Genomic DNA, 25,676 nt, shown 5'->3' with positions numbered 1-25,676 from the left:
TGTGGGTTCTAGTCTCTGGCTCAGCTAACCAGGGTACATGAGAAAGCCTGCCAGTAGCTTCTTGTGGGTGGGTGGTTCATCCCGGGGTTTTCCAGGGTTCTTTTCCACCAGTTATAATGGCTGCCACCAATCTCGTATAGCCTGTCTTGTGCTGAAAAATGGTTTTAAGCCCTACAACAACAATAGAAATTATATTTTTTATATTATCAGCGATGATTTTTATTTCTCTTCAAATAGTTTGGAGAAAATTCATAATGTGTTGATGATTTTAGCTTTTTGATACGCGAAAATGCCATCAAATTGACCACTTTTATCAGAAAATTGCATTAGTTATGGTCAAAATGTTATGCAACCAACCAAAAATGTAATGGATATTATAGGCTTTTTAGTGACAAAAATAAAACTGAAACAAAAATATTTAAAAAGTATGCATAGTGATTCCAGAATATTATTACATTGCAAAAATGTCAAACAGATTTTGAATTTGTGCAGTTTACGGTTGAAGTGCTGTAGTTGCTGATGCAACATGCAGAAAATGCAGTATTTGCAACTTTGCTTCCCTGTCTGTATGAATATTGCGCTCTGCTTCTTTCTGCAGGGTCATTTGTTTGATCCCTGACTGAGTCATACCAAAGACTCACCAAAATGGTACTAGCAGCTACCTCTTGGCAATCAGCATTATGAGGTTAGTGTTAGGACTGGTCGGCCTGGTGTCAGGATAATGTGACTAGGTGGGACATCATGCTACATATCTGCAGCATGATGCCCCAGTGCTGGACATCACTATAAACTGCCGCACTGCAGACATCATAGCAACATGACTGAAATTTTTTTAAAGCTACCTTAAAAATCCTAATCACACACACACATACATACACTCATCTACATATAGACTAGATACATAAACTATACATTTTTTGTATAAAATAAAGTATTAATAAATACTATAATATTCCTTTAAAGTTAATTTACGACAGTATATTCTATGACTTTTTTCTATGCAAACAAAATCATCAGCATTGAAGTAAAAGCTTAGTTGGACCATATTTTTTGGATTGGGTTTTAAAATTTCTGCATTTTGTGCATAGCCTTAGGGCCTGTAATTCCAGGTGCATGGGCTTCATTGTGGACTTTGATGACCTATTTTGCCATCTGTTTAGGTCATACACCACCATGCCAGCTGCCATGTAGACAGTTCAGCTGGTCTAGAGGTTCATTAGTGACCATCCTATTGGCAAGTCATGTTACATGCCAGCTGATGCAGAAGTAGTGGATGGGCATCCTATTAGCCAATCTGTCTGTTTTGCCGCATGTACTGCCCAGATACTTCCCAAACTTTCTATCCAGCCGGTAACTGAGCTGACTGTCCAGTCAGCACACTTCCTGGAAATTTATACTGGCAAGACAGACTGTGGCACTTGCCAAGCTGCTGATACAGCCACTAAGTCGTTCTGTATGCGACCATTCCAGTGGCCAAAGTGGCTAGAGCATCCACATGCAGACATTATTTTTCTCTGTTTTAAAGCAGAATTACGCTTTTCTCCTGACTTGAATCAGATTTTTCTTTATATATATTTTTTATATCATCTCTCATCTGGTTTTTTAAAAACGGTCTGTCCGGTACCTTTCTGCCACGACCCTTGACAATTATTAATTTCATATATTAATTAGCACACAACTCTTTTAAAGAGTATTCTGATTGATCAAAGGTTTAAATTCATCCAATGAATCTTCATGTAATGGAAACTGATGGCAGTGGAAAGAAGAAGCATGCTTGCAAAAAAATGGTGTCCCAAGATGCTGAGAGTGCGTGACATGAAAAGTTTAGATAAAGGTTTAAAAAATGTATGGCAATGGGAATGGCTGCAGCAAAAAGTTGACAGAAATTTAGTTTTAAGAAAACTGAATGCTAGAGGAGAGGACTGGCATTTTGTGACCTCTGCAAGAAAGAACTGAATTACGGTAGTTGCAGTTGGAAGAGTTTGGAACAGCATCTACAGAAGAAGCTGCATACAGAAAAATCAAAGCTCAGAAAGCACCTGGAAAAAGTGCAGTTAATTACTGTAAGAAGAAAGATTTCTTGCATGAGAGAACAGATGTAGCCCTCTGTCAGAACATGTGCACTGCATTTTGCTAATACAAGCACTAGCTTGAAAAGTAAAAGACTCATTGAGAAGGAAAAGAAATGATTGCACATTGAGCCAAAAAAGTAAGTGGCGACAAAAAGGAAGGCTAAAGAAATCTTTGCCAAAGTCACAAAAAAGAGCTAGACTGTCATATCGACAGGTTGTGTCCATTGGAGATAAAGACAAGTGAATGCATGGGATTATTTGTATATAGTTGATGTACGTGGGTGTTTATTTTACAGATTTCTTATGAAAAAAGAGAAGCATAATATATTTGCTGCAAAAATTGACAAATTATTGTGACAATGTTGATGTGAAAACTGACATGCAAATAAAATAACTTCAGCATCAGTAGTATTGAAGAACAAATTCAGTGACTATAAATGTTGTGAATTTATTGAAGTAAAGTTTAACATTTTTGGTAAGTTTATTAGTTTTTCAAATGATTATTTTGGTTTATTTTATGATCATAAGTTGCAACAGGAGCAGTTTTTTATTAGTGTAAAATGTCTTTTGGCTGGATTGGGGGCACTGCCCCTCAAGAAACAATGGACCCCCAAACCCCCCTTAAAATTTTTCCAGCGTTTTTTATGGAAGACGAAAATCATGTCAGCACATGGGATGCAGGAGGTCACTTGTTTGAAACCCTGGCTGAATCATACATACTTTTTATGACAATGGTATTTGGCTACCATTAAGTTTACACAGCATTTAAATAAGCATTTCGTTGTCTCTTTTGACCTAAATGGTTCGAGTGTCTGCCTCGGTTCTAACACGGTTCAAATCCTGGCAAAGTTGCACCAAAGACTTTTAAAAATGGTACTAGCAGCTGCCTGCTTGGTGTTCAGCATTAAGAGGTTAGTGTTAGGACTGATTGGCCTGGTGTGAGAATAATAATCATGATATTGGATAAAATAGTCTTCTTTCTTTGTCAGTGGCACAACAAAATGATGGCTTACAGCAGGAATATCTCTGGAAAATCTACAACCAAAAGTTAAAATCGGCATGTACACCAGTTCATATGGTTGAAGAGTCTACCTGTAGCCCAATTTCACCATAGACAGTCAAAAATTGGAGTCAGATTTACATCACCACATCAGCCTTCTAGAAATTAAGGCCATATTAATTGCATTTGATCCATCCACATCGGGCACATGATTTGCAGACTCAATATTCTGGGTGATATATGGTCGAGAAGGGCCTGACCTTTCACACAGAATGACTCGTACATCTTTCAGCACATTTGTACATCTGCTATCCAGCCCTACCCCCATGAAGTTCTGGTATTGAAATTAATTCAGAAAATGCAAATTCAATCTGATCACCCATCTCTGCAGGGAAAACGTCTGGGTGAACATTCTGCTCAGTCTAGTGATAGAAGCTCCCTTCCCTTGAGAATCAGTTTGCTTAACAAGTGTTTTTATTCCTGCCAGGACAGGCTACCCCTTCATGCCTGGCTCTTGTCAGGAATAAACTGCAAAGAAATAATTTCAGTCTTTGGTCATGGAGACAAAATCACAAGCTTGAAGGTCATCCACTTAGAAGGTGTACAAGAAGTGTCAAGTTTTCAGGGACTCATTTATTTATCATGGTAGAAATGTATTCATCACTCTAAGGATTTATGAGACCTATAAGCCCAATTTAACTTAGGCAGGATAAATTCTCTCAACCAGATTTCGAAATGGAATCTTTCATGGATGTTAACTTGGCAAGGTTCAGATTATTTCAAACCTTTATCCAGAATCACATTGAAGCTGCATTTTCTGATAGCTCTGTCTTCAGCATGCATGCGCAGCATGTTACATACCCTTTTATTGGACCTAAATTCTCTCCAGTTTAGAAGTGAAAGTTTCATGGTCCTAAAGACACAGTCAGGTTTTGTAGAACAGAACATGTTGCAATCAGCAGGCAGTCAGAAAAGTGCTCACCCATCCCCTCACCTCCATTAATATCTCTAGAGACACAGTAATGCAGAGCCTGGTCTGTACTCTTCAACACTCTTTTTGATGTCAGCAGAAAAGTGCTTTGGGATCCAACAGTGTCACTTTCTTCCAGTGAAACCATGGAAAGAAGATATCACCATTCAATCCTTCCATCACAGTTTAAGAGAGCAATATGTTTAGCATACTCTGAGATCTCAAAATATCAAATACACGTCAGGAAGATCTTGTCTCATGAAATCATTGCAATCTTTGGAAGCCTCACATTTGGACGGAATGTTTTGATCCAAGGCTTGGTAAGGCAAGCTTTGGACAGACAAGAATTGAATCAGGAAAGTCTTGTGGCTGCAGCCCAGACCATCACCCATCCACTTATATCTAGCACAACCTTTCTGGATTCACTTTAAATTTTTACTTATCTTTCTTTCTGTTTTGTTTGTTCTTATCTCTTATCTGGGTATGGTTGTCATTGTGTAGATACCATCGGTTGTGATGTTCTCATTTAGGACTGTGGTTTATTCTCTTTTAGGAAAAAAGTCATTTTCCAGTAATTGATGACCATGGTAGAAGTAGAGTGCTCAGTATTCTCTTCTTTTACTAGTTATCATGACTTTAGCGTGATGTTGGAATGTATTCAAATGAGAGAGCAATATTTTTAATCATTAACCCATATCCAGTACTTCTTCATTTGTGATGTGGTCCATGTAAGAGATGCCGAGGATGGTTCTGTAGCATCTCATTTCAAGTGCCTGGATTCTTCGTTGTAATTGTTGAAATTTGGTACCACTTCCTCTTTCAATTAGGAGATCACTCTAGTCTGACTTCCACTCCACAAGCAGATGATGTTTCAGCACTACTGTTGATAAACAAACCACAAATTACGGAAATATTTTTTGGGGTGTGGGATGGCTAGATTTGTGTGGTAGGCAGTGTACTACTAATGGATTATGAACAGAAATAGTAAGTATTTTGGAAGAAACATTTCAGTGTAAAAATTGGCTTTCATTTTGCCCTGGAAATTTACTTACATGGAAAGATAAGAATATATAAAGATTGTAGAAAGGATGTGTGTGTTTCAGGTCCTTCATCAGTTGAGAAGCCATGTCTATTATCACCAGATCTTGCTGCCATCGTGGGAAACGACAAGGTAAGAATTCATACGAGATGGAGCAGATTAGGTATGATGTAAGTTAATATATATATATATATATATATATATATATATATATATATATATATATATATATATATATATATATATATATATATATCTTAACTTACATCTATATTTATGTCTCTTAACTTTGGATTTAGAGGACTGGTTATGGTTTGACTGGTTTATATGTGCAAAGTTAGAAGTATACATGCAAAAATTTGACCTTATATTTTAAGGATTTGTATCGTTTTTCTTTTTCTTTAAATTTATTTGCCTGCCTATATAAGGCATATCATATTATATTTTGATGTTCCCCCATTCATCTTTAACCAATCTGGTTTAGGGGCCCCAAGTGGCTGAGTGGACTAAAGCGCTCTTCGTTAATGGATCACTGCCATCTCACCTGTGTCTGCGGTGGTTCGACTCTAAGATTCAGCCAATGTGGGTATGTGAGAAAGCTTGCCACTAGCTTCTCGTGGGTCGGTGGTTCTTTCCGGGGTTTTCCCGGGTTCTTCCTCCACCATTAATACTGGCCGCCATGTATAGCCTATCGTGTGCTGAAAAGTGGCGTTAAACCACACAACAACAATCTGGTTTCTGCATAATAATTTCAGCTGACCACCAGCCATGTACTGTACCCAGACTTTGTGGATGGCTATCAACCTCATACTCAAAATCTCAAGGTCACTGACAGAAAAAGAAAAATGACTTCTACACAACACGTTCTCCCTCATCTACAGTTGCCAAACTTTGTGGATAGCTTGCCCTTGGGATAAGGAGGAACCCTTTCAACTTCGTGCTGAAAAGCTGAGGTCAATGTCACTGACAATAAACTGAGTTTTCCAACATCAACAATTACCAGACTTTGTGGATAGCTTGCAGTTGGGATAAGGAACAACCCTGTTTATTTAGAGGTCAGAGGTCAAGGTCATTTTGACTAAATGAAGAAAAATTTCTTTCAGTATGAAACTTGAGTTCTTTATAATTTACATTTACCAAACTCTGTGGATGCCTTGTACATGGAGTGGGGAAGAACCTTATTGATTTTGGAACTCAGAGGTCAAAGTCATTGTGAACGAAGAAATAAAAATGGTATCTGCACAATAAACTCATTTCTACATCACATACCATAAAGAAATTGTGCTGATGTTTTGCACTTGGGGTAGAGAAGAATCAGCATAATAATGCCTTATCAGTGGAGCCAGATTACATGCAGTTCTGAAAAGAATGGTCAGTTTCACTCTGGATAGTACCCTCTTTCATAACCAAGAAGAGACTCCCCTCCATGGATAACCAGACTTTTGTAATGAAATCACTGTCAACTCTAGACACTTCAGCTCAAGTCCAGCTACAAGATCCAATACAAGCTTTGAAATGGTATCTTAAAATATCAGTCATTGTGTTGACGGAGAACATGCTTAGTTTTTCCTCTCTACAGGGACAGGTTGATATAATAGCACAGACCCTTTTGTCCTGAGTTAAGTGGGTTATTTGCTCTGCATACTGAGAAATCACCCCAACTCAGATGACTTTGTTACCCATTTCAGCTCACAGTTGCCACAGACATAGCCTTTAACCAGGACTGTTCTCTAACTGACATTGTCCATATCCAGATCCGAGTCCATATTACCACAAGTGAATGAAAATACTGTATGGTGTGTTACTGCAGGAAAATTCAGACATTTTAGCTAATTAATGGTGTCCATTTGAGATTTTTAAAAATTCAGTCAAAATTTATTACATGAAGAAAAAACATGGGGGAAAAATTGTGGCTCAATATTTTTTTTTTTTAGCATTTCATGAAACTTTGAAATAAAAATGAGAGGAAGCAGTCCTCCTTTTTGTTCCTTAGTGATGGTTAAGAAAGCTTCGTTCTCAGCATACATGATAAGTTGAATTGACAGTGGCTACATACAGTATCCAGTATACATTTTCCACGATTTATAGGGGCAACCTATTTTTGGTACTGTTACTTCAGTAATGCTTGGAATGTACTGTTTTTCATGGGATGCCAACTTTTGTTGATTTTTTTTTCGTTTTTAAAAAGCCATTTGAATATTTATATTTCTGTCAACTCAGTATTACTCCTTCCATAATCCACTGATTTAAGTACCATGAAAATGTTTATATTTTCTTAAATCCAAAAAGTTGATACTCACAAAAATAAATGAATTGTCAGTAATTAGAATAACTGGCTTCATTATTGTTAAGTGTGTTTCACTCGTCATTTTCCTTGATAAAATGAACCGAGAATTGTGAAGTCAGTGATTGCAACCATTGAACTGCTGTAGACTATTCACATAATATACCTCATCAGTTATTACTATGCAGTGGCCTAGTGGTTAGAGTGTCCACCTTGGATGTGGGAGGTTATGGGTTTGAACCCTGATCGAGTCATACCAGTGACAAAAACAGGATACCTGCAGCTGCCTCGCTTGGTGCTCCGCATTAAGAGGTTAGTGTTTGGTCTGCATGGCCTGTTGTCCGGATAATGTGACTGGGTGGGACATGATGCTCCATGTCTGTGGCATGATGTCCCAGTGCTAGACATTACTATAATCTGCCATACTGCAGACATTGTAGCAACATGATTAAAATTGTTGAAGCTACATTAAAAATAAAAAAAAACATGCACATACAGTAGCCAATCTGACTCGCAATGGAAAGAGCACACGTTTTCTTCTTTCTAGTCAAATTGTTATAATCTTTGTCTTGTTTGTAAGTAGTATTGCAAAAGGTAATGCAGCAATTAGAATGTCATCAATCTGTTCATTGTTAGGACAGCCTTGGTAGCTCATTTTGTAGACCATTGAACTTGATCTATGACACAGTAAGATGATCATGATGTGGATCATTTTCCCATCAAATTCATTAACAAGTTGTTTTTGTAGAACATTCAAAATTTCTATTTTAAAAAACTAGACCTTGAACTTGAACATCAGTAACCAGCTGATTTATATTTTATAAACAAGACATAAGCAGTTACTTCCTCTAGAACCTTCTCAGGTCAAACAGTCGTGTAAGCAAGTTTACATCACAATGTGCAGTCATGGACAGAAGTTAAATGTTATAAATATGCATAACTCTAAGACTGAAGTCACATCATTGTATGTAAGTATTTTGCTAATTGGCAAGAAAAGAAGGTCTTTTAAATGGCAAGTGAGTGCATTATTCATGGTTTTTGTTTTTACATTGAATATTATTATAATTCATTTCGATCTATCAGTCATAGTGTTATGAAGTTAATAGTGGTAATAAGTGTACCATAAAAGACCTTTTTTCTTGTTTAAAAATGGCTGTTTTTTCCCTTAGTAAATTAAAAAGTTTCCAATGTCTTCACTTGCAAAAAAAAAATGGTGTGAAAATTCTGGACCGCCTGTTCTGTGGGTAAAGTCACTACATTTTACAATCTCAAAAATAATCGGTTATGTGGTTCATGAACTGTATAAAGGATGGTTTTTACACATTGCATTTAGGGGCACTGTGAATTTATCCCTATGAGGTCTTTGAAATGCTATCTATATATGTTATTAAGAATAGTTTGTAGTTCTCATACAAGGTGCTGTTCCATGTTCAGCGATAATGTCCTATTTGGTCTAGGAAAAGGAGAGGCAGTATAAGTGGAAACAACTCTAATTTTATTCCCAAAAGGAAACTTATCCTCAGAGTGGTTACTTCCCCTACCCTGATATTGTTTGACAGCTTCAGTGTAGGATCATTTCAATACAGAACGCTCAAGAAGGATAATTTCTATCAATTTTTTAATTAATGAATTAAAGAATTAGGAAATAGATGAAAAGAGTTAAACATTTATAACGCAGATTACATATTTATTTGGAATTTGTATATGATGATAAAAAGGAACTTGAATATCTGTATCTAATAATTTATGCTTATCCTTTTTTATCCTGTTCAATGTACCTATTCTTTAACCTTCAAGCCATCAACATCCTTAATACTTGTATTATGTGTCTTGTCTTTCCTTGAAAAAACAAACACACAAACATTCTCCGTGATCTGTTAAACTGTAAGAAATTTTCAGAAAAATTAATTAGTCCATTTTTACTGTATTTGTACATATTTTTAGCTGTAAAAATTAATGCATTATGTTTTATTTGATCCAAGGATATGAGGAGCAAATTTTCATTGACAACCTGTTTAGTTCAATATTGATACATACCTTTATCTTTCAGATGCCAAGAGCTGCAGTTGTGAAGCGTATGTGGGAGATTGTTCGAGAACGAAACTTAGTGGTATGCACACAGTTACTCCCTTTCATTAGAGACTTTACACAATTGTTTATAGCAATATCTGACTGCTCCGGTGGCCCAGTGGTTAGAGCGTCTCACTCGGATGCAGGAGGTTGTGGGTTCGATCCCTGGCCAAGTCATATCAAAGACGTATAAAAGTGGTACTAACAGCTGCCTCACTTGACACTCAGCATTAAGAAGTTAGTGTTAGGACTGGTCTGTCTGGTGTCAAGATAATGTGACTGGGTGGGACATAATGCTTAATGTCTGCGACATGATGCCCCAGTGCTAGACATCACTGTAAACTACCACACTGCAGACATCGTAGCAATACAACTGAAAAATTGCTCAAGCTATGTAAAAAAACATCCAAATCACGCACACACACATACAGCAATGTCCAGTGTTAAATGAATATATGGATGGATGGATGGGTGGGTGGGTGGGTGGATGGATGGATTGATTTAACTCTACTTGCCATCAACCAGAAGAGTGTATGGGATTGTGTTGCCCATCATTTTGTCTGTTGTTTGTCTATCCATCCATGAGAACAATTTTTTCATCACTGCTTGTGCTAAACTACTTGGAGGAATGCCATGAAACTTTACATGCATATTCATCCCATGGTCAGGTGTGCCTCAGATCACAATTATTTTTCCTATATAGTCCTTCATATCTTTGTCAGTACTTAACTTTCCCTTGTATTTCAGTCTTAATAAATCATATCTTGATCTAAAATAACTTAAAAGATGAACTCACGCTGAGGTTCTTGTCATAGGTTAATCCGCCTTTTTTAAGTGTCTACACTCTGAACAAAAGAGATGTGTGTTGGTGAATAGACTGTAGCATTGCCTCATTTCTCACTATGTCCTGTTGCTAAAATACACACAGGGAACCACGCCATGCTGCTTATATTCTAAAGAATAAAAGTTTCCTTTCATGCCAAGAATGCTTGATTCTAATGCATGCATTGCAAACAGAATGAGAGTAGAAAAAAAATGATCTAAAAATAGATTGACACTATTTATTGGTGGGTACCAAACTGAAAGTAATAATTGTGACCTGAGTCCAGTTGATGAAATTATGTGCAATGATCACAGGGGCCTTCTTAAAAATTTTGTTATTCTTAACGTCTTCTAAACAAACAGTTATGCAGACATGGGTTTTTTTCCCCTATGATGTGTCATTGCTTGTAAACAAAAATAGTGGTATCTGATATCCAGTGTGGTTGTCATGTCACCCAGTTTGAAATTCTTATTGCTGTTAGTCCTGAATGGAAAGTCATATCAACATAGAGGGTAACCTGATGTAGGATTTTGCCCAAACACTTTGAGGTAAAAAAATTATGGCAGATCATCACTTAACATGTTGTGCCATATTTGTTCTGTCTACTGCCACTTCATAGGTGGTGTGGGATCTTAACCAGCGAATAAAGTTCTTGAGAGTTCTTGGTGTCAGGACCATAAAAACCACAAGAACATGGTTTTTGGGTCAAAAACTTAGTTCACCTAGTTGACCCAAGGGCGCTCGGGGGGGGGGGGGGGTCACCTGAAGACTTCTTATCATCTCTACTTAGTTCTAAATGAAAATAGTGCTGAGCTTATATCCAGTCTGACCACCATGATAGCCATCTTGAAAATCCTGTCACTACTCCTGAGCTTTATGGTCATATATACATAGGGTTTTGCCAAAAGACTTATTTCAGTGTCTGGTTGGTTGTAGATGAATATGGTGCTGATCTTGAAAATCTTGTTATTACTGAGGAATATCAAGATGGTTTCAACAACAAGCAATTAAAAGAAAGGAACAGTCTTATCTTGGATTCCTGGAAATTTTCTTTTCAGCGGTTGAGTGCAGTCCCTTTGAGAAACTTAAGATTGTTACTATTTACATTTTCAGGTAAAATTTTATAATTTTATGTACCACTGCAACAGCAGGAGTGAGGGTATCATCTTGATTTTCCTGCCCACCCACCCCAGTATGCCGCTGAATTTTGATTGCACTTTCTACCGTACAATGTGAGAAAAGTTCTATGCTTAAGAGTTTGAGCTCTTCACAGGGATAGTATGGTGTATTTGATGGGCACTTTTGTTTCTGCAGGATTAAGCATGCCAGAGTTCTGTCCCTTTTTTAGTCTGATCATGCCTGTACTTAGCGTTTCATTCAAGCAACTAAGTGACTGTTCAAGTTAGGAGAAGGCTTTCTACATAGGCTTTCCTCACAAGGGCATAAGGAACATACTTTCATTCTGGGACTTTGCAAAAGTTTATGACTAATTTACCAACTTGACTAGAGTTGAACCTTGCAGGAATAATTGTGTTCTTGCATATTTGTTATCCTTGAAAAGTACAAATTTTCAGGATTTTTTTTTTTAAAATGAAAAAGGTGAGTGATTCAGGCTCCACAGTATATATGCAGACCTGCCAACTGTCTCGATTTCCAGGAACACCCGAAACCATCATTATTTTAACAAGTCTGCAGTATAAAAGCTAGCCATTATAAACTTGGGTACACTTGTGACATGGTGTTGTACACTATTATATTTTGCCACTATTATTTTGGATAAAGTACTGTATACTTATATTTGTGGGGGTGGAGGGTGGAGAGATATGGTGCTGTACACTGTTACATTTTGGGGCTATTTTTTTGTCTTATTTTAGGGGCCTTTTTTGGATATTGTGCTTATGTTTTTGGCTATTGATTTTGGATATGGTGCTGTACACTTACTATTTTTGAGTCTGTTATTCTGGATATAGTGCTAAAGTGTAGGTGGTAAAACTTTAACAATGTAAATCTGATATATTTTTATCACCAGTGTAGCTAATAAAATCAACAGTGTAACCACCATTGTGCATGAGTAAATTGGATTTTTTATCAGTTGTGCTGAGGTGGTACTGATAAAACTTAATTTGTAAGTCTACCAGTTAAATACTATTATATGTCATTAAATCTGATATTTTTATCATTTGTGCCCATGTACCTGATTTGCTGATAAAAGTATATTTGTATCAGTGTATCTGCTGTTATCTGTCAGCTGATTTGACTCCGCATGTAGTTTGATTAACATAACACTTATTCCTAATTGCACTGTCTGCATCTAATTTGATCAACACAGCATACTTGATTCCCTAATTTTACATTCTGCATCTGATTTGATCAACACAACACACTTGATTCCCTAATTGTACACTCTGCCTGAAATAGTTCAGATTCAGAATTCTTTTTAGCTGGAGAAATTATCTTGTATTTTTCAGGATCCTGAGGATGGAAGATATATGATTTGTGATGAGCAGCTTTTTAGAGTATTTAGTAAGTATTCACAAATTTATAATATTCAACTGGAAATCATCCTGTACAACAGTTTGATGGTAAAAATGTTCTCAAATCAGTGTCTAATATTTTGATGTAAAATGACAGAATTGAAAAGAAATTGTTGTAAGAAATCATCATGATAAGTCTATACCATTTTTATTGTGTGTTCACCCTACCCCCCCCCACCCCCAATCCCCACCCTTCCTTTGTCCAGATTGTGGTGAGGATTATATATACTATGTGTCCTCATTCCAAGACTGCATATATAAAGCTTGGTCCAAAATGTTTAACTTGTGACCCATTCCCAGAACCTCTCAAATATGGTTACCATAGAGGCAACCTTTTCAAGTTTGATGAATTTCCACACAGCAGTAGCGAATTACAGAAAGATGTCCCATGAAAGCAAGGGAATAAACAGCTATTTTTTCCTTCATTGGTTTTTAATAAATGAAATTATATTCACAAGCAATTGCAGTCACAGTAACTTTACTGTACTTATTTGCATCATCATTCTTATATAGTTGTCAGTTTTGAATTTAATTTTATAAAGTTAAGGACTAGGTAAAATGCATTGAACTTTTGTCTGGTTGGTTTTAAGGACTAGGTAAAATGCATTGAACTTTTGTCTGGTTGGTTTTAATATCAGCCATATGGTTGTTTGGACTTGAAAATTGCAAGCAAGCAGGGTTTTAAACCCGTTACAATGACCCACAGCAATAATTGACAATAGTTTTAATCCTGGGCTCCCAAGTTACCCAGCAGGCCTTTAATATTATCTGATTAATATTAATGTCTAACTCAAAATGACGCTAAGTGAACATCGATGACTTGTGGAACCAGACATGCAATTCCCTCCACGTCTTACCTCTTCTTAGGTATGATGAGTGAGTAATGTATTTGAAGAAGAAACCAGGATAAAAAATGTGTTGCTTATCAAATCATAATACAGATATACACTCCCAGCCTTCCTGCAGTTACATCATAGGAAAGCTTCCATTCCGTTCCATTACTGACTGAGGTACACTCAGATATATTGCCAATACCAGTATCAAGAGTCATCACTCTGACTGCCACCTGTGGCCAAACAACATTTTGCTCCCAAAGCTAAAAAGTTTAGCTGAAGGGGCTGGAATTGTGAGGTGGTTGTAGTATTTTGATATGTAAGTATTATTGAAGACACATTTTACTTGAATTTTTTTTTTTTATTATTAATTTTTTTGTTTCATGGGACTGCTAAATCTAAAAATGGACACTGCATATCAATAACACAGAGATGCTCCCAGGGCATGCAGTCACGGGATTCACACAAAATTTGAATGATTCTTGCACTTTTGGTGAACGGTGATTCATGATAAGCAAATTAATTTCAAGATGTGCATATGATAATGTGCATGTATAATGTTAGAAATATTGCAGAGTTGTCGCGATGTGTAATTTTTTGTAACTGTTTACACATCTGGCTTCTTCAGCTTGACATGAATGGTTTTTAGACTCAGTTTAATTGGCACATTGGTCCCTGTAACTAGCATTGTGTTGAAGTGTGAAACTTGCATCAGGAATTTTACAAACACGCTTATAATACAGGCCATCTAGAAGACGCAAAATGGCCAGTACCCAAGTTAATCTTTAGATGATGATTTAGTTCTGCAAATACTGGCAGATCATAATAATGAATACAATTTATTTTTAAAGCTGGCAAAATCATTAGATGATAGGAGCTGTGAAAGTATTAATGGAGATACCATTGAATGATTTTGACCCAAGAAATAATGTTTAATACGAATCCAATGTACATGCTGGTTGGACAGCAGATGGCAAGCTGGTCAATCCCTCATTTCAGCTGTATTTTGAAATTGAGTGTTGAAAAGGCAGACAAGAAAGCTAAATTAAATGCTGACAATTTAAAAGTAGGGTACACTTTTGATTTCTTTTTTTCACCACAGTCTAGCCCTACAGGATCATGTACTTCAGAACCATGTAGCCTTAGCATAAAGGTTACGATAAATCAGACAAATAAGAATCTAGAAATTAAATAAAAAAATTAGGATATTTATAGGATCAAAATAATTCAGTTTGAACAAGCAGACTATGGCATTAATGGACTTAAAGCCCTAATACAGCATTATGAAAATATAGACCTGGCATAGTAGCAATTCAAGAAAGTTAAACTTTGGCAGATCTTATTTTAGTGGAAAATATTATTATGGAGCAGAATTATTCAAAAGATAATACCTGTGAGCTGTGAAATGGAGTTCTCAGTACAGAATAGTATTCATACACAGAAAAGAAAAAGATTAAGCTGAGAAACAATGATCAGATTAATACTTATATAACTAGAGGCAACATCTTTTAAAGATTTTTATTTCAGTTAGGGGGCTTTACTGAGTAGATCAGGAAGAAAGAGAGATGGATATTGAAGTTTTATGTAAATATTGTTCCTCCTCCACCTAATTTTTGTTCTACTCTTCCCCTTATTTTTGTGACATCCAGGAAATCCCCCCTTCTGATAAAGTCCTGAGCATCTCAGATAAAATAATCGTGGCAGGTCATATATGATGAAATATCTTAGGCTACATTAACATCTGATATGTGCATTTGCTACTATAGGACAAGCAGTGGAAATTGTGTTGGTCTACTCAATCAGCTAGTATTGGCTTAGCAATAGGCCTATCCCGTTCAACGAAAAAACAAAATTTAACATCTGTCCTTGTCATCTGGTACAAATCCACACAGAAAAGTACTGTTGCCAAAGAACAGATCCTGTTTAAGAACACAATTCCATAAGAGCAAGAAAGAAAAAAAAATCATGTAAGAACATGCCATGTCTTCTGACGGACAGCTTATTAATTTCCCTACCTCTGTAGTAGGCACTGGCATGTTTTCAGCTGATGGCTGAGTACAAATGTACAAGGCAGTAGATATGAGATGGGAGATAAAATTCCTCTACAGCAGGAATTGGCAACATCCTCCAAGTGTGGGACAGGTAAGTGTTTTTCTTTAGCTATATCCTGTGATAACAGATTAAACTTAGTCACAGGCCAGATCCTTGGACCGTATTTTGCCCACCCTTTGTTATGGGTTTTGGAAACTTGTGCATTCTTCCGATTTATGCCAAAGTTTCAAATCTATAATCCATTGTTAATATAAGGATTGTTCTTGAGGCTTGTTAAAAGATTTGGCTTCCTTATCAACCATTGTATATGTCCCAGTTACATCAACCAATAGATCTGTCCTTTTTGTAATAACTGATCTATCCCATTTATAATAGTGTCCAGTCTAAATCAACCAATTGATCTGACCCAGTTACATTAACCAAATGATCTGTCCAAGTTACACCAGTGTTCATCCATTCCATATCAACAAACTATTCTGTCTAGTTTACACCAGTATCTATTCGACATCAACCAACTGATCTATTCAAGTTACGCCAGTGTCCATTCTCTTTAAAAACAATCCTTGTAGAATTTTTATATCTATATAATGTCAGCCAAACAAACGCATTTCATCCCTGCTTTTTTGCAGTCTGTTATATCTACAATTACATATGGTGTAGTAATGACTTTAATAAATTACTGGATTAAAATCAAAGTTTTTAGAATAAATATTTCATTAAACTGCTGCATTCAGTTTTTATGTGTTATAAGATTAATGGTTGTTGTTGCAATAAATTAATGATATCTGAAACAAAAGAGTTCATAATTACATTTTAGAAACTACAAGTAGCTTTTCAGAAGTCATTTGTCTTTAAGAATTGCCTATGTGTTTTTCCACTGTACCAAATTTAAGACTGATCATCCGGTCCTTTTCTGACTGGTGTCCAGAACTTGTAATGATCCTTCGTGAAATATGGTGAGCACACAAATGTTGACCTCATAAACTAGCCAAGGTATTAAAAAAGGCTTACGTAAAAAGACTCATTCATAATAATAAATTAATTCTGAAATAAAAGTGTTTCAAGCAAGAAGCAGTGTTATTTAAGACTTTTGCTAAATGTTATTTCTGTTTATTATTGGGTGAAAAGGTGCTTTAACGTATATGGTTCAAGCGAAGTAGTCTTTATAATGAACATCAGTTCTATTCTGAACACAAGTAAAAGATAGCTGCCGATTATAAATAAAACATAATCAAAAGGAGTATATCAAATTTCTAAACCCTAAATATTAAGGTTGAAGTCTTGATTTAATCAAGAGCCAAAAGTGGGCATAATTCAGAATAAGTAATTGATGGAGTGTCCCTTGATCTCTTTGTTGTCTATTGCATTTTGAGTGTAGGATTCTTAGCGTTGGTCTGAAAATGAAGGAGTGTCCCTTGATCTCTTTGTAGTCTATTGCATTTTGAGTGTAGGATTCTTAGCATTGGTCTAAAAATGAATTAGTGTCCCTTGATCTCTTTGTTGTCTATTGCATTTTGAGTGTAGGATTCTTAGCATTGGTCTGAAAATGATTGGTCTAAAAATGAATTAGTGTCCCTTGATCTCTTTGTTGTCTGTTGCATTTTGAGTGTAGGATTCTTAGCATTGGTCTGAAAATGAGTTAGTGTCCCTTGATCTCTTTGTTGTCTACTGCATTTTGAGTGTAGGATTCTTAGCATTAGTCTGAAAATGATTGGTTTGAAAATGAAGGAGTGTCTCTTGATCTCTTTGTTGTCCATCGCATTTTGAGTGTAGGATTCTTAGCATTGGTCTAAAAATGAATTAGTGTCCCTTGATCTCTTTGTTGTCTATTGCATTTTGAGTGTAGGATTCTTAGCATTGGTCTGAAAATGATTGGTCTGAAAATGAAGGAGTGTCTCTTGATCTCTTTGTTGTCCATCGCATTTTGAGTGTAGGATTCTTAGCGTTGGTCTGAAAATGAAGTGATGGATCATATGATGAATCCAAAGTACAGTAGAGTACACGGTGATGCTATGATGATTTTCTGCTAGTGGTATCCATGTCTGCAGCTTACTCGTTAAGCCTCGTTCTGGCAATGGAGTCTCAGTCCTGCATACAAGATGAGAGAGGTCTATAAACAGTCATATTTACTATACCTTGAAGAATCTATTAATGATTATTCAGAATAAACTTGTAGGAATCTTTCAGGGTCTGTGAATTTAATAATTGAATGGAAGCCCATTTGCCTGATCAGCATTGGTACATGCATTTATATATTAGAGGTGTGTAGTATTACCAGTATACCATGGTATATTTTTTTTGGTGGTATGTACCAACTTACTTTTCCAATGTATCATTACTTGGGTAGTTTCTGTTAGTAGTGACTGTTTGGAAATTCAAAGTAATCATATTATGAATTTAACGACGTCCATAGCATTTTGTCTGTTTTCATCACAAAATAATTCCAAAAGTTTAAGTTTTAATATTATAAAATATACTTATATATCTGATCTTTTAATCACATATTTGACACATGTCATGTATGCCTACATGGTGATATCCTGGAGGGAGCATTGGCCCATGTTTTCATCCCCAAGCGTATAGATGGATGAAAGTAGCAAATGGTGTTTTTTTAAGACATAATTGATAGCTTAAACATGGTAACCCAGAGAAGGCAGTTAATAAGAAACTGCTTGCTTAAGAGCTACCTTTTATCTTTTTTCTTAATTATTTGTTATTATCCAACTTAGTAAAATATTGTAGTTATTTATGTGAAGACCGCTCCACTGGCTTAGTGGTTAGAACATCCGACTCAGATGTGGGAGGTTATAGGTTTGAACCCTGGCCAAAGCCATACCTAAGACTTGTAAAAATGGTACTTACAGCTGGCTTGCTAGACGCTCAGCATTAAAAGGTTTAGGTTAGGATGGTCGGCCTGGTATCAGGATAATGTGACTAGGTGGCACATAATGCTACATGTCTGCAGCATGATGCCCCAGTGTTAGACATCACTATTAACTGCCACACTGTAGACATCATAGCGATATGACTGAAAAAATAGTTAAAGCTACATTAAAAATCAATATCACTCATTTACATTAAAAAAATAATTACAGTCAATCAAATACAGTAACACACGGGGCTAACTGAATTTAACATTGTAGCCCAACCCTACAGGCCGGTAGCCACTGGGCTTAGAATATTAGATTTGTCAGACCATCACATATGTTCATTATTTTGGATAAATATCTTGTCTTCATTTCAGAGAAGAAGAGGGTTAGGACATTTGCCATGATGAAAACATTGAAATGTCATATTCACTGTGAATCTGCCATCTTGTCTTGAGCCAGCTGGAGCCTTGTCTTTCAACAGTAGGTATTATTGTCATCGGTAAAACGGATGAAGACCCACATATTTTTTTTCACCTTCATTAATATTTGATATTGAAGGCATTTTGTTAAATATGCTTCATAAATTGGCAGTTAAATTAAACTTTTAATAAAAAGCCTATAGCTATCATAGATTTATTAGCACTGTTTGAAATGGAGAAAAAAAACAACGAAAAGTAAGCTTCAGCCACCATTTATCTTTTTTCATATATCCAGCCACCTTCCATATAGAGATATTAATTTTCTCTTCACTCAGATTTCAGATGGTGCATAATGTCTGTATTGCCTTCCATAGATACTTGACCAGTAATCTTTGGTCACAATCTTTCTCCATAAATACTTGACCAGTAATCTTTGGTCACAATCTTTCTCCATAAATACTTGGCCAGTAATCTTTGGTCACAACCTTTTTCCATACATACTTGGCCAGTAATCTTTGGTCACAACCTTTTTCCATAAATACTTGGCCAGTAATCTTTGGTCACAACCTTGGCCAGTAATCTTTGGTCACAACCTTTTTCCATACATACTTGGCCAGTAATCTTTGGTCACAACCTTTTTCCATAAATACTTGGCCAGTAATCTTTGGTCACAACCTTTCTCCATCAATATTTGGCCGGTAATCTTTGGTCACAACCTTTCTCCATAAATACTTGCCTGGTAGTCTTTGGTCACAAGCTTCCTCCATCAATACTTGCACTGTATATCCTTGAGCATAAATATTTGCCCAGTGTATCTTTGTATATATTCTATCTAGCCTTGTCTAATTGCTACTAATAACTATTCATTTGATGATCTACCAAGTATATGGTTAGGAAGGAACCATAAGTTTCACTTGTTACTTCAGGATAATTACAAATACATTATCTCAGCACATTGAAAAATTAATATTGGCCTTTCACATTGGACAGATATTAAATTCCAAATTGTGTCTTATGTTTTTTAAGGTTACAAACTCAGTAACCAGGCATTGAATTTTATGAACTGTTAAAACAGTATCTTGATAACCTTATTTAAAGTCCTCTCTCTACATGACATTGTTTTGGTCATACCCACATTAGTGAAGGAATATTGAATATGGCAGTCACTTTACTGCTGGCTTTGGCAGTATCAACAATTTTGTGATACACTCACTTGCCTTCAGACCTTTAGGTCAAGGTCACCTTAACAGAACAGTTTTATGTTTTTTGTTAAATTTTGTTCATGTGTCTGATGAATAGTAATGAAGCTACGGCAATTCATTCTGCAGCACTTGCTCATACCTTTGGGACAGGTAACAGTCATTGAAGGTTTGTATTAAGTTTTGGATCAAGTTTTTCACTTCCATGTAGTCACAGACCAGTAGAGCTTATATAATTATTTTTCATCCAGTTTTGGGCATGCATAAAAGTTGGTTCAGTCTTGCTACACCTCCTAAACTTGTTGAAGAACTGCCTTGAAAGTTCCTTACATCTATTTCTGAATGAAAATTGTACTGTTCAGACATTCATTATCGTAACCATGTGTCTTTCTTGAAAATCTTGATATTGCTACATCTCCTAAGTGGGTGGTCACATCAACATGGAGTTTCACAAAGACTCCTAAATGAAAAATGTGCTGACAACCAATCTATTCTTAATGGCAGCCATCTTGAAAATCTTGTTACTTTTCTGCCAGAATAGACGATCATATCAACATGTAGTTTCACAAAAACTTCTTATATCTGGTTGGTCCTGAATGAAAATAGTTCTGATCTGACACAATATGGTTGCCATGGGTCAGACATCTTGAAAATTTTCTTGTTGCTACTCATCCTAAATGGAAGTTCTATTGTTATGAGGCGTTCATCAGAAAGTTGGTCATGTATGAAAATGGTTTTCTGAATTTACATCCAATATGGCCACCTTGATGGCCATCCTGAAAATCTTTTTATCATTATTTTGTCCTCCTGAATGGATGATTGTATTGACATGTAGTTTTCACTTCAAGCCTTTTTTATGACTTGTTGGTCCTGCATCCAGTATAGCTGTTATTTTAGACATCTTTAAAATGACTAAAAAATAACAGAGGCAGTTTCTATGCACAGTGGTTTTAAAAAAATTGTTTCATCTTGGATTCATGGACCAGTAGAACATACGTCCTTTCCAAAGACCTGTTTTTCCTAAATCCATTGATTGGTTTTATTGATAATTGGGAGGAATTTTTTGAAGCAAAGATGAATTCATTTTGTAACGCACTCTTTTCCATTGAGCTTGGGGTCAAGGTTACAGTCAAAAGATTTATGTTAAGGTTTTGGTAAAAAGTTTTTGATTTACTCATATTTTACAGACCTCTTGATTGAACTTGGGATGAGTCATATACATAATGATTCATTCTGTGATGGATTAGGTGAACATTTTGAACTTGCAGTCAAGTTCACACAATTTACAGCAGTTCTTTTGATCATGGGCTTCACAACTGACACTGGCCTTCTGGTTTTGTGAGTGCAAGGTAGAAAAAGGATGAGATTTTCCCAAATACTGACCATTTATATTTCACCTTTATCAGTCTTATTCACCAGGCAGTCTTCTATTCAGAGATGAATTGCATATGTCATATTTTGATGCAAGTACATTTTGTTTGAATTTGTCAGGTCATGCACTGAAATAGGCATGTCCTGTTGTTTTTACCTTTTCTGTCTGTCCATTTGCTTGTATCTCCATCTGTTCACACTTGTAACCAGCATAGCTTAGCAACTCTTACACATAACTGGATATATTTTGGTAGGTAGTGTGCCTACTACAAGTAGATATGCCTTTCAAAGAACTTTTCAGTTCAGTTTTGACAAGAGTTATTGCCCTTCTTTCATGAATACTGTATTTCCAATACAGCAAATCTTTCTAGATCAGGAACCATTGGGCATACATAAAGACATTTTGTTATATACATGTTCTCATATATCTAGATGTTTGTTTAAAATATTTATTTTGTCTTGTCATCACCATTTTGTAAAGAGCTGTGGCCCTTGAAAATGAACTGTATATATTTTTATGTAGGGTGCTTTAACCAGCTTAGACTGTCCATGACCCTTACATCTACCATTTGGTAGGTGAATAGCCTATTACATGCAGTTCATACAGTCTTGAGAAATCCTTCATTTTTGTGTTGATGCCATCTTGAAAATTCCATGAATTTAAAAAAACATTGAAGTTAATCCTTGAGAGATCCTTTCAGAAAGTCTTCAAATTCTGCTAAAAACTTTCTGAATTTAACTGATGGAGTTAAGAAAAATGTTGAAATAAATAAAACATATCACTTGTTAAATTTAACATTTTTGTTATTTATGTAGAGTCTTAAAAAAAGGAATAATAGAAGGGATCAAACTTGGTGCATCAAATGACACACAGCATATGGAAACAGTCTAATTTTCATTAGGCAGAATAGTCCTTAAAACTTAAGGAAGTCCTTGGAAACTGCTTGAAATGTCCTTGAAAAGAAACTTGTGGACTGGATGAACCTTGTTATATGTAGCTGTGATTTTAAATGGTTCATCTTTTCAGGTCTAATTTGATGGACTCTGTCCTTTTCCCATTTATATTAATTTTCTATCCGTGTAACCTGATTTCTTTACGAGATATTTCTAACTAGCATAGCTAAAGAACCCTGGAAGATATTCTGATGAAATTTGGTATGATTGGTGTTGCATGGACTTGCATGTGTCTTTTATAGATTTAAGTCTCATTGATTGTATTCATCAGGACTCTCTGTGGCTTCTTCATCTGCATCTGATGAAATAAAAGTGTAGTATTGCTCATGATTAATTTCCTTCAAATATTTTAACATTTTTATAGTAGTCTTCTGCATTTCCATGTAAATATTATTGTTTCTGTTTCTGTTTCTAGTGAATGGCTTAGATAATGTGAATCCCACAAGATTTTAGTTTAGGTCACTTGGACTTTGATTACAGTGAACGATCATGTGCTTTAATTTGTAGGAAAATTATTCGGTTTATTCTTGTATGAGTAAGCAGTTTCATGCAGTTTGGTCAGCTTCAGATAGTAACCATTGATCAAAATGGTTTCATTCCTAGAGTATTCACCCATTTTCAGAAATAGACTCATCCAACGGCCCAGCATGTTTTTGGCTGAAGCATACAAAAGGTATTTTGAGTTCCAAATTCAGGGCACACTTTTAGCATTAGCCAAGCCATTCACCTGGATAAAGGTAGATGGTTAGGTATTTTTAAGTATGGTTGCACAATGCCATATTTTATAAATTGAAAGTTATAATTTGAATTTTATTAAATATATTTCACCTTCAAATGTGTGAAAAAAATTGCAAACAAATAATTTGTTAAAAAAGGGCCAATATTTCATTGTGAAAACTCCTTCTGAATTTATTTTCTGCGTGATAAGTATGTTTACAGCAGTTGCGGGAGAATAGTGAAAACTTTGTTGAGTTGAGCTATGTATAGTGTATAGTCACTTATTAATCCAACTGCAAACAAACATAGACCCTTATCCGCTATCACATAATTTGCCAGCAGATCGGGGTTTGTGTTGTTTGCTATACTGATTATTTTTAATAAACTGCATAGTCCCAGATCAGCCAGCGCATTATGTGATGGCAGATCCATGTCTGCAGTTTGCAGCTTGAATCAACTTACATATGAGCATATATCGTCATCTTAAATGATGCTCTGGTTTCCAGGATTTGTATACAATGTTGAAATTTGTCAGACCATGTAAGGGATTGCAGTCTCATTAAAGATCTCATGCAATCTCATTTTTAAATTTTCTTTCCAGGTCTCTAAAGAACGGAATATCAACAACTCCACATTTATTGAAAGTGTCAGAAATCATTTCCAGTTTTCCGTTACATCATCGATATATTCATCAAAGGATAACTACATGATTTTTGTATAGACAAAAACAGTTGCATTTTAATCCTGTAGACTTTACAGTATATAAAAAAAATCTGTTGTAATATATCTAGTCTTGATAGAAAAATTATAGCCACTGCTCTTTGGTAGTTATGAATGGTTTTGTTATTATAAAATAATGTTGCTGAGAGAGTATGGAAAAAAATTGTGACGCAATTTTCCTATTTCTTTTTTCATCAAGGGTAATATATTTATGCAACAATGTTGAAATTTAAAATATATTTATGCAACAATGTTGAAATTTACGCCAAAACTCACTCGTATACTGTAGAGGTATTTACAGCGTGAGAAATGTTTTACAGGCCGACCACATGGATTGATTTTTCTGTATTATACAAACTTTTTGTCATCATAGTTGCAGAAATATGAATGGAAGCTATTAATGTTCTTTTTAAAATACTTCTGACTTGGAGTATGTGTGAAAATGTAGTGAGAATAATTGAGTGTTACTCCTACTGATTTTTTTAAAAATATTAATAAAAATAATGACTTTTTAAAAAAATACAAAATATGTGGTCATGCTGGATTTAAATCAAAATCACTTATTTCTAAAAATTGTATACATGTGTCTTTAACGTTTTCAGTTGTTTTCTTGTTTATGTTTACATGCCCATAACTGTTGAAATGGGCAAACTTTGATATCGTTCATACAACCTTATCTTTGAAATTGTCTAAATTTGTTACAAAAAAGTTCATTGAATTTTGCAAAAACTGTTTGAATTTATGGGGACTATAAAAAGTTCACACTTGGTAAAATATATCCCATTTTAAATTATTTGTTTTAATTTACATATTTTCAAATGATAAATAAAAAATGGAATAAAATTGCATGGATCAAAAGACACACTGCACTGGTAGTTACCAGATGGAGCAGAATCCCTTTTCCATGGCTCCACAATGGTGTAGTTTGGTTCTGCTTTTGTAGTGATAAACAAAGTACCATGGAGAAAGTTCATTTTCCTTTGAAAAATATAGAAGTCTTTGAAAACTCATTGAAAAAAGTCTCCATGGCTGTATGAACCATTTATGATGATTTTGGGGCATCCAACAAAACCTCAAACTTCTTACACTGTCCCTAAATACAAGGCATGAAGTTAATCAGCAGTAAAAAAATGATTTATGTTCATTGCCCAACTGATTACGAGCACTATTCGATCACCATCATATGGGCAAGAAAAAGAAAACATGGTCCCAAGTTTATTGTTGGTGGGTTTTATGATCAAACTGCAGTTGCCGAAAGTAGCATGTTATTTTGCTTCTTTTGCAGAGAACATTCGTCCTGAATTTGTTGTAATACAGTGGCACGTGAAATGCGCAAATGAGCATGTAGGATTTCAGACAGATCAGCACATTACTGGCAGTTAGGTGCCAACTTAAAAAGCTCTAAAATCCAAAGATAAAGAATGGTAAAGAGAAGGGAAGGGGTAAAGTTGTCCAACTCATAAACATGACTAAAAGGCATAGATGTAAAATTTCGAAAAGATATATAAAATAAAAATTAGAATTACAAATATTGTTTTAGATGTTTTGCTTGTTTAAATCCCTCCAAAAGGTCAAGATTTTTCTTAGCAAAAACCTCCATTGCCTGTATGTTTCTTTCCTATGCATGATTGATGCAATTCTACTTTATAGACAGGAACAAAATATGTGTCATTCCTACACATGATTGATGCAATTCTACTTTGTAGACAGGAATAAATTAATGTGTCATTCCTACACATGATTGATGCA

General features: G+C 35.5%; 1 protein-coding gene across 2 annotated transcripts in view; it reads left to right on the top strand.

The window, feature by feature from the left end:
- LOC149795484 (uncharacterized) overlaps window positions 1-25,456 on the top strand; it is a 65,645-nt gene extending 40,189 nt beyond the window's left edge. The window contains exons 7-11 of one of the 2 annotated variants that reach the window (XM_089965287.1): window positions 5,146-5,213; window positions 9,416-9,475; window positions 12,727-12,781; window positions 18,922-19,027; window positions 23,809-25,456. In XM_089965287.1, the coding sequence (XP_089821413.1) occupies window positions 5,146-5,213; window positions 9,416-9,475; window positions 12,727-12,781; window positions 18,922-19,001 (263 nt within the window). In that variant the 3' untranslated portion in view covers window positions 19,002-19,027; window positions 23,809-25,456. Of the gene's footprint in view, window positions 1-5,145; window positions 5,214-9,415; window positions 9,476-12,726; window positions 12,782-18,921; window positions 19,032-23,808 lie in introns of both variants that reach the window. The other variant, XM_089965286.1, reaches the window with a different exon arrangement.
- The last annotated feature ends 220 nt before the right edge of the window (window positions 25,457-25,676 follow it).

The sequence above is a fragment of the Sinohyriopsis cumingii genome, chromosome 7, assembly GCF_028554795.1.
Source record: "Sinohyriopsis cumingii isolate HCF-2022 chromosome 7, ASM2855479v2, whole genome shotgun sequence".
NCBI classification, from domain to species: Eukaryota; Metazoa; Mollusca; class Bivalvia; order Unionida; family Unionidae; genus Sinohyriopsis; species Sinohyriopsis cumingii.
The sequence above is the reverse complement of the archived record's forward strand: the minus strand, read 5'-3'. Positions and strand labels throughout refer to the sequence as shown.